Below are 10,996 nucleotides of genomic sequence, written 5' to 3'. Positions count from 1 at the left end.
CCATCGCAACTGGATGAAGTGTATCACGGGCGCTTTACCATCTCTATCAAAGTGGACCATCGCAACTGCATAAAGTGTATCACGGGCCCCTTACCATCTCTATTCCAGTGGACCATCGCAACTGCATAAAGTATATCACGGGCCCTTTACCATCTCTATCCCAGTGGACAATCGCAACTGGATAAAGTGTCATACACTTCTATGTTAACTTGATAAATATATCGCATTGGCTCTGTCTTCACTAGGACACATGACTCTCTTAATTACCTAAACAATACACAACGAAGGTCGACTGTGTTCCCTCTCCAAAAGGGACGACAAAAAAACTAAGAAATACATAAATCACAACATTAAATGAATAGTTTTAATCCTTTAAAGTGCATTCACAACAGGAAGGACAACTTGGGGAGCAAACATAACGATCAAGTTGAGTTGAGGAATATCACAGGTTAAGACACTTGATGATTCTGCAAGACGATATCCAACTGTTCACGTCACGTAAGCATCTCAACATTGCACATAGTCAGGGGTTGCCTGTCCCCAGTTTCACACCACACACTGATCCTGTAAGATGTCCCAGCCGACATGTCTCCTGTAAAGGCAATTAGTGTCCTTATCCCACTCCAGCTAGCTTTGTGGCTCTCAATATCAGCTTTCTGTTCCCCCGAATGGACATCGATGAAGCGTGGAGAAGGCTTCAGTGTTTTTAGTTTATTTTCTTCTCTGCAAATAAAAGAAAAAATGATTACTCAAAAGATTTGTTTTAAAACAAAAGACTCAGTTAGAGAAGCATTTGTTTGAAAGCCTGTCCGTATTTCAGCTGAAAACGGGGTGTGTCAAGCTTATATCTAATATGAGACTGAACACGGGGTGTGTCAACCTTATAACTGAAATGAGACTGAACACGGGGTTTGTCAAGCTTATAACTGATATGAGATTGAACACAGGGTATGTCAAGCTTATAACTGATATGAGACTGAACACAGGGTATGTCAAGATTATAATTGATATGAGACTGAACACGGGGTATATCAAGCTTATAACTGATATGAGACTGAACACGGGGTGGGTCAAGCTTATAACTGATATGAGACTGAACACGGGGAGTGTCAAGATTATAACTGATATGAGACTGAACACAGGGTATGTCAAGCTTATAACTGATATGAGACTGAACACGGGGTATGTCAAGCTTATAACTGATATGAGACTGAACACGGAGTATGTCAAGTTTATAACTGATATGAGACTGAACACGGGGTTTGTCAAGCTGATAACTGATATGAGACTGAACACGGGGTATGTCAAGCTTAAACTAATATGAGACTGAACATGGGGTGGGTCAAGCTTATAACTGATATGAGACTGAACACTGGGTGTGTCAAGCTTATAACTGGTATGAGACTGAACACGGGGTGTGTCAACCTTATAACTGGTGTGAGACTGAACACGGGGTTTGTCAAGCTTATAACTGATATGAGACTGAACACAGGGTATGTCAAGATTATAACTGATATGAGACTGAACACGGAGTATGTCAAGTTTATAACTGATATGAGACTGAACACAGGGTTTATCAAGCTTATAACTGATATGAGACTGAACACGGGGTATGTCAAGCTTAAACTAATATGAGACTGAACACGGGGTGGGTCAAGCTTATAACTGATATGAGACTGAACACGGGGTGGGTCAAGCTGATAACTGATATGAGACTGAACACGGGGTGGGTCAAGCTTATAACTGATATGAGACTGAACACGGGGTGGGTCAAGCTTATAACTGATATGAGACTGTACACGGGGTGTGTCAAGCTTATATCTAATATGAGACATCTGTTTGGCTGAAGAACGCACTCATGTTTCATCCTTCTTTGGAGATGTCGTCAGATATTGACGGAGTGAAAGATCATATTTTAATTATATTTAAAGCCCTTGTTGCTTAAACTGGCCTGCTTCACTTCACAGTTCTAAAAAGAAACACGTTGATTTATGTTTTAAATGTAGTCCATACCAGCTACATGTACATGTCAAATATAGTAAAACTAACAAATGGAGAACAGCTATATATGTTTCAGGAGTTTGTCATGGAGAATATGTTTGTTGGCTCTGCTGGCCCCTCGTGTATCATCAGGCCGTCCTGCATTCTGTCGGTTTTGTTTGTTTGGTTGTTGTTTAACGCCGCAATCAGCAATACTCAAGCTATATCACGGCGGTCTGTAAAAAAATCAAATCTGGACCAGATAATCCAGTGATTGACATCATTTAAGCATCATTTAAGTATACGATGACATGCATCAACCAAGTCGGTGAGCCTGACCACCGGATCCTGTTAGCCGCCTCTTTCGACAAGCATAGTCGCCGTTTACAGCAAGCATGGGTTGCTGAAGACCTATTCTACCCCGGATCTTCACGATTAGGGAGAAGATTTCGGGGAGGCTAGTATTTGGAAGCCAAATCAGGTGGTATAGTTATATAGATACCCCAAAAGACAAAATAATTCTGTATGAAATAGAGATATGCGCATAAACTGCGCTAGTTTAATACATTTAACTACATGCCCCAAAATAACACTTTGATATTGATGTCGTGGAAACTATACTTTGACGATGGCGATTGGAACAAATGTGTGTGACAGTGACTACTTGTCTGATCTTCAAAGCATACAAGAACATTTGGTTTCGGAGATCTCTGAACAGTTTTCGTTTTCTTTCAATCTGATTATATTTTTTTTATATTTTTATTTATTTTAATTATTTACACTACCAGAACAGCTGAAGATATACACTAACAGAACAGTTGAAGAGTTACAGTACCAGAACAGCTGAAGAGTTACACTAACAGAACAGTTGAAGAGTTACACTACCAGAACAGCTGAAGAGTTACACTAACAGAACAGCTGAAGAGTTACACTACCAGAACAGCTGAAGAGTTACACTAACAGAACAGCTGAAGAGTTACACTAACAGAACAGTTGAAGAGTTACACTAACAGAACAGTTGAAGAGTTACACTACCAGAACAGCTGAAGAGTTACACTAACAGAACAGCTGAAGAGTTACACTACCAGAACAGCTGAAGAGTTACACTACCAGAACAGCTGAAGAGTTACACAACCAGAACAGCTGAAGAGTTACACTACCAGAACAGTTGAAGAGTTACACTACCAGAACAGCTGAAGAGTTACACTAACAGAACAGCTGAAGAGTTACACTAACAGAACAGCTGAAGAGTTACACAACCAGAACAGCTGAAGAGTTACACTAACAGAACAGCTGAAGAGTTACACTACCAGAACAGCTGAAGTTACACTAACAGAACAGCTGAAGAGTTACACTACCAGAACAGCTGAAGAGTTACACTAACAGAACAGCTGAAGAGTTACACTACCAGAACAGCTGAAGAGTTACACTAACAGAACAGTTGAAGAGTTACACTACCAGAACAGCTGAAGAGTTACACTAACAGAACAGCTGAAGAGTTACACTAACAGAACAGCTGAAGAGTTACACTACCAGAACAGCTGAAGAGTTACACTACCAGAACAGCTGAAGAGTTACACTACCAGAACAGCTGAAGAGTTACACTACCAGAACAGCTGAAGAGTTACACTAACAGAACAGCTGAAGAGTTACACTAACAGAACACCTGAAGAGTTACACTACCAGAACAGCTGAAGAATTACACTACCAGAACAGCTGAAGAGTTACACTAACAGAACAGCTGAAGAGTTACACTACCAGAACAGCTGAAGAGTTACACAACCAGAACAGTTGAAGAGTTACACTACCAGAACAGCTGAAGAGTTACACTACCAGAACAGCTGAAGAGTTACACTAACAGAACAGCTGAAGAGTTACACTACCAGAACAGCTGAAGAGTTACACTACCAGAACAGCTGAAGAGTTACACTAACAGAACAGTTGAAGAGTTGATCAGTTACATTGAAGGAAGAGTTGATCATTTTCACAACAAGAATACAATACAATTGCCAGAAAAATTGATATATATTATATTATATTGCCAGAAGAGTTGAACAGTTACACTGCAACACCATTTGAACAGTTATACTACCAGGACATTTGAACAGTTACATTTACACAAGGGGGCATGGGTGGCCTAGTCGTCTAAGGCGCCGCGATTCGCTGTGCAAGGTTGCGTCACTTCGACACACCAGAAACCTATGATTGTGGGATCGAATCCCGGTTCGCCCCGATTATGTTTCTAGGTTTGTCAGCACCATACCCGTGCTCGTGGGTTTCACCGAAGTGATAAACGTCCGAGACCTGCATCACTTCGGGCTTTCCTCCCACATTAAGCTTACACATCGTGATATAACTGGAATACTGTTAAAAGCGGCGTTAAACCCAACTCACTTGCAACATTTCCACAAGAGTTGAAAAGTTAAATTACTGTAACAGTCACAGTACCAGAGGAATGAACAGTTACACTTCAAGAACAGTTCAACAGCCAGCTGCTCTGCAAGCACTGCTCAAGACGTTAGCATGGCGGATAAGTCATGATGTAAATTATATACGCATGAATGGAATAGGTTCTCACTAGTCAATACAGGGCATATTCCGTCGGTTTGTCAGTGATACATTTGACTGTACGACTTACTATTAACAAAACGAGACAAATGTCCTTAAGGTTGGCTCCTAAAAAGGAAACATCATTCTGACCAAATGTTATAATGCGTGTATAGGGCTGAGATTGAGTTTTAACAAGAGATTTATCTAACATGCTGGTGAAAATTCATTGGGCAAGTGCTTACATAAGTCCATTCAAATGTAGGTGTATTATTTTTCGAGCTTTTTCATTCTTTTCTCACACGCCAAAACAAATCAATATGGCAATTTTGTAACAGAAATAGAAACTTCTACACACCCACGCAGTTGTTTGCCCATTGTAAAGGAGGCAATTCTTTCTGACAAAGACTAATAAGTCTATTGGTATTTGTAAGAAGAAAAAGACAATGGAGTGCACGGGCAGCTGATGAAAGTCTGGTAGACAAAACGACTCGTTTGTTGGCGCGTCTTGGCGGTTGATGGATGAAATTGAAGCTCGTGTGTCTAGGCAGTCAGCCAATAATATACTATGGCAGTACATCGAGGTGCAAGCAGGCTCATATCCTATATTTTAAAACGAGTAATAATAGACTCCCAATAGAAACTGGAAATGGCTGAACAGTTCTTGAAACACAATATGACATTCAAAATACCACATTGTCATCTTGCTGTACATATTGTCTATTGCAATATTCTATTTATACTCATGTACCACCGATGATGATTGGTTATTCTAATAATAATCTTGGAACTTGTAAGAGTACTCCTTGCTGGATCAGATCTACAAGATGACATCATAACTGGTGAGGTAGACTATACTTCAGTCGGTTCCTATCGATAACGATAGTCATTGTTCAGGATACAAAATATTTCACAATTCCAAGGTTAAAGGATTATTTCGTCATGTTTGTGAAATATTTCATATTATAGATCCGCCCTAACGCACGACTGTGACAAGGTGGATCATTATAGATTTGCCTGTCCGTACATTTGGGGAAGACTGGGTTCATTATAGATTTGCCCGTCCGTACATCGGGGACTACAGGGATCATTACAGATTCGTCCGTCCGTACATCGAGGACTACAGGGATCATTACAGATTTGCCCGTCCGTACATCGGTGACTACAGGGATCATTACAGATTTGTCCGTCCGTACATCGAGGACTACAGGGATCATTACAGATTTGGCCGTCCGTACATCGAGGACTACAGGGATCATACATATCCCCTCTTAGTTATAACATATACAGTAGCTCCGCACTTATACATGCATGTCTCTATAGCTCCGCACTTATGTTCACAATACGTACGATGTTCACAATAGCTCAACACTTACGTATACGGGCTACACAAAGGTATATAGTTACGTACGTGTGACTAAAGAGCCCACCACTTACGTTAATCTGCAACAATGAAAAATACCACAGGGCAACGTGCCACAACGTGAACTGAATGAAGAAATTAAAGGTCGGATGAAGGCAGGCATCCTGGATGACAACGCTTTGATTCAGTCAATACGGCACCCTTCCGTCTTTGATGTCCACCCATGTCAAAGAACCAGGCGGTTAGTACTTCAAACACCACTCTACTGGGGACCTAAAATTGGCCAAACCATCCAAGAAAAACTGTAAATGGGGAGGAAATTGCCTCTGTTTCATCCATAATTAGAAATGTTCATCGCATTGTTAAGCGAACAAGAATTATGTCCCCCTATTACGCCCTAATAATCTCATTGTTATATCAACCTTTGTCCACCGGATGAGAACGTTGTGTTGTAAATCTGACATACAACATTGATATTTTCATATTTGCGGAATAGAGTGTCTGTAGTTTAGTTCAGTCTTGTAAATATGGACCGCCTCCGTGGTGTTATGGATAGCGCGTCTGCCCCGAGAGCGGAAGGTTGGTGGTTAAATCTCCGTCAGCGTCATGCCAATAAACGTTGAAAGATGGTACTTGTTTTTACCATTCCTGGCGCTCGGCACTAAGGGACTAAAACAAAGGATGGCCGGCTTGGAGTTAGTATACTTCTGGTTGGGGTATTCATGTTAAACTTCTGCATGGTATCCCACTGGGCTAGCATAATATATCCGGCACATACATGAATGCACATTGCGAAAGAAGTGAAAATAACCTCGAACATAGGGTTAAATAAGCAACCAAACCCTTTCCATATCCAATAGAAATCTCTGCATAAAGCAGAGTCGATTGTACGATTCCGACTATATCATGAGCATGAGTTTATGAATCACTATCAAATAGTAATGATACCAGGTGTTCGCGAAAGGGTGAATTGTTCACCTGAAAAAACACGGAAACATATGGTACAAGTCAAAATAGGGAATTCCATCTGACATTTTTTTTGTCACTAATGCGTCAAATTTGGAAATGTCCTCCACATGTCTATCATAAAACTTTTTGAAAGCTTTACTGAGGCCTTGAATGTTGTTAACTTGATCAAATAACTTCTGAGCAAGAGTCGCATGACGCCATTTGAAACCTTGGTAGAAAGAGCATGCTCGATTGTATCTCAAAAGTTGTGAAATGTAAACACCAAAAGCTGGAGCTGCTGAAATATTACAGTCCTAAACATGTTCAGAATTGTGTTTAAAATTGAAACATGTTTTAATTCTAGACAACTTTAATTATAAACGTAGATTGTTTCCTCGTATACCTGCTCTGTTTTGTTTGTTGTTTAACGCCACACTCAGAAATATTCCAGCAATATAACGGCGGTCTGTATATAACGGATCAGACAATCCAGTGATTAACATCAGGAGCATTGATCAACACAATTGGGATACGACGTTGGATCAACCAAGTCAACGAGCCTGACCACCCGATCCCGTTAGTCGCCTCTGGGTTGCGGAAGATCAATTATAACAGGTATCTGCGATGATATAGAAGGCATATGGCCAATATGGGTATTACAACGGGACATATTCAACACCACTGGATTCCAAGTTAATAATGTCAGATATTTCTTTACAAAAAATATATATTTTTGCTGTATTGATCAGTGGAAAGAGAAAACAATCAATATTGAGAGAATCCTGTATTTATTATAAAAATATGTTTGGACTGAAAACTTATCTTTAAAGTGAGACTGTGTGATTTATCACTTAAACAGCATAAACTTCAGATTTTAACATGCTTTAATTGGACAAAGGTTTATGCATAACAACTTCTATATTATACTGTAATAGCGACGTTTCGGTATAGACCCTTGCACCGTTGTCAAGCAAGACTGATTAGTCCTAAAAGCGTTGTCAAGCAAGCCTGATTATAATTAGTCTTGCTTGATAACGGTATGAGCATCTATATAAACATATATATATACATATGAGCTGACAATGGTAAGTAAGAAATTATCTGTGGATTGTACTTTTTCGTGAACACCTGTTATCGACAATATTTAATACTGATTCATAAACACATGCTCATGATATAGTCGGAATCCGACAATCCACTTTGTTTTTGGCAGATATTTCTTATGAATATTGAAAGGGTGTTGTCGCTTTTAATCGGGCATTCTGTTCAGAATTAGCTGCAAAACCATATATTTCTTTAACTAAACCTACGAACTTGAATATTGTTTAAAGAAAAACAACAATGTAAATTTTGTGACAGACAATTTCAACAGTCTGAATCAACAATATCAAATGGTTGGTCACTGAATGGATGACTGTGATGGCACCAGGTGTAAGATGTGAAGTGTTCTCACTTACTCGTCAGTCCGCACGGGGATGTATTCTACCTGAGAACCCCCACAGTGGTAATCTAGCGTGACATCGATCTCAAAAGTTAATATCAGATCATGGAATCGGGTCATGAGCAATCGTCAGCATCCATAATCATATCTCATTCACAAAGCGCTAGGCCTGACGTCGCGTTAACGCTGCCCGCGGTTCGCCTAACCCTGTTGACCGATGTCCAGTTTATTGGCCTGAATGGATACCTGCATCACCGGCAAGGGATGCCTCACGGGCGGTCGAAAATGAAATCACAACGTTAATAACTACACTACAACGCCGAATCCGGGGTTCATCAATATGCGCCCAGTGAGCGTTACATTACAATCAATTTCCCGCAGAGTATCCCAGCTGATGTAATACTTAGCGAAATTAAATCAATACTAAATTAGTGAATGTAATTATAGCAATGAATGCAAAATGTTATTTAGTTTCTTAGTTTTTACTGTGTTTTCTCATTTAATAACGCTAGATCTTTATTTATTTTTCTTCTTTGCGGACCCTGTGTGTGAAAAGACTTGTGGATGGGAAACGTATAACAATATTGAAAAGTCATTTCATATTGTGATTTTGTTCTTTCATTTGAACGAAGTGCCATATGTCAGTAGTGAAAGCTTGTTGCGTCGTTTAACTATAACTTTCTGTCTTGCAGTTTAACGTGAATATGCTTTTCGGATCTTTTTCCCAATTTCTTTTGGCTCGGTTAAAACCGATAAGCAGACGTATGTCCGAAGAAGGTTTTATGAATTGACGTTTTATGAAATGTTATTTAATTCCGTAAAAGTACAAAATACAATTTTTGGTGCAAATACTTCCGATTTTTAAATCATGAATTACCGTCAAATATGCAAAGTATCCCATATTTTTCAAAATTTCACTTTTCATGAAAGGAATTTGCTCAAATCAGATCATACGAAGGATTTCTCTCCGTTTGCTCTCTTATCGAATTTATCGAAACCCAAGAATGTTACGACCTTTTTAGACTTATTTAACACAAAAGGTTCGATATATCTAGAATACGTTGTATCAATTCTTGATGTCTTGATTGAACAAGCAAAGCATTTAGAATTATCTTCAAAACAATATGTGACGTCACAACTTGTTGATTGCGGCGTAAAACCAAACTCAGTCAGTCAAGGTCGCCTTGATATACTGTTTAAGGCGGCTGCAAACCTAGAGGCTGTGGGGTAGTCTAGTGGATAAAGCGTTTACTCGTCACCCTGAAGACCAGGGTTCTATTCCCCACATGGGTACAATGTGTGAAGCCCATTTGTGGTGTCCCCAACCGTGACACTGCTGGAATATTGCTTAAAGCGTAAAACCATACTCACTCACTCACTCAAATCCTATAGACTCACTCAGTTTTGTTTTTGTCAACTTGAAAAGATCAGTGACAGTTACAAATCATCTTTACCTGTTATAACCCGGGACTATCTGGAAAGAATTAGTGAGGTGAGGTGAAATTGGGTTTAACGTCGCGTCCAAGATTATTGCACTTATATAGTGACCTACATGTACGTGTGTATTGTGTGGCTGCTTGTACTATTCCGGACTGATGCCGATTCATAGCGCTAGCTCACTGAGACAACAATGCCGCAGTTTAAAATGAATACCCCCCTCAGACACGGTATATTGACTCCGAGCCGACCAGTCCTTGTTTTAGTCCCTTAATGACGAGCGCCAGACAGGGTAACAACAAGTACCATCTTTTAACGTCTTTTGGTATGACGCGGCCGGGCATCGAACCCCGGACCTTCCGCTCTCCGGGCGGACGCTCTGCCACTAGACCACGGAGGCGGTGGAAAGAATTAGATTAGTACATATCATAATTTCGTACCCTGAGTTCATGAAGATACGTTACTTACCAAAGATAAAGGAGTATGTTTCCACACCAATGCACACAGCTCTACCAAGCAGCAGGGCGTTGAGGGGGTTGGGGTCCGACATGTCGGGGCGACACTTGAGCCCCTGGGCACAACGCCCCACCGTCACTCCACACGACTCTCCCGACCGCCGGGCACACACGGGGCAGCACCCACAGATCCCCGCCTCTAGGACGAGTTCGCAGGGTTCCAGGGGGATGGCGCAAACGTTCGCGTCACAGGGAGGGCACTGAAACAAGTGCTGCATCGTTTCGCGGTCTATCACCACCGCTTCCGACGCGAACCACGGCGCTACCAAAACAGCCAAACTGAGAACAACATACCCCACAGATGACATCGTTGTGAATGAGGACGACACCGCACCTGTTGGTGCCGCGACGGATCAGATGGGGAGAGCAGGTGGGTCTCAAAGTGTCAGTGTTGTTACACAAGTCACAAAGTTTGTCTTCAAATCATCACACGATGTGTATGATAGAGCCGGTCTGTGTAGGCACTTGTTGAATGACCAGCTTGTCCTATGGCGAGCGTTATAAGCTTATATCGGGACAGTATAAGTGGCTCTCTGTCAGGCGTAAGTCATCAAGGGCCCCTCCCACTTCGCCCCTCCCTCCCACTCTCTCCCTTCAACATCATCACTCCCGGTGTCCGCACTGAGGCGCGTGGGTGAGCCTATTAACGCCGGCGAGATTACGATCAATGCCCTGCGTCAAACACAACGGTTTCACTACTAAAGCACAGGGATGGATAAATCAGGACTTTTGACGATAGGATTTAGCTGCTTGAGTTCCGAGGTT

At 41.1% G+C, this 10,996-nt stretch overlaps 1 protein-coding gene across 1 annotated transcript; it reads right to left on the bottom strand.

Moving 5' to 3' along the window:
• Window positions 1–384: 384 nt before the first annotated feature.
• LOC139461857 (insulin-like growth factor-binding protein 5) lies at window positions 385–10,781 on the bottom strand. Its single transcript, XM_071243337.1, has 2 exons — window positions 10,185–10,781; window positions 385–723 (listed from the first exon to the last, which is right to left on the bottom strand). Exons 1-2 carry the CDS (start codon window positions 10,537–10,539, stop codon window positions 707–709), a joined length of 372 nt encoding a protein of 123 aa, XP_071099438.1. The 5' UTR covers window positions 10,540–10,781; the 3' UTR covers window positions 385–706.
• Between the last annotated feature and the right edge of the window lie 215 nt (window positions 10,782–10,996).

The sequence above is a fragment of the Haliotis cracherodii genome, unplaced genomic scaffold (assembly GCF_022045235.1).
Source record: "Haliotis cracherodii isolate W230 unplaced genomic scaffold, xgHalCrac1.p SCAF_15, whole genome shotgun sequence".
In the NCBI taxonomy this organism is placed as follows: domain Eukaryota; kingdom Metazoa; phylum Mollusca; class Gastropoda; order Lepetellida; family Haliotidae; genus Haliotis; species Haliotis cracherodii.
This window is presented reverse-complemented; position numbering and strand designations above follow the sequence as displayed.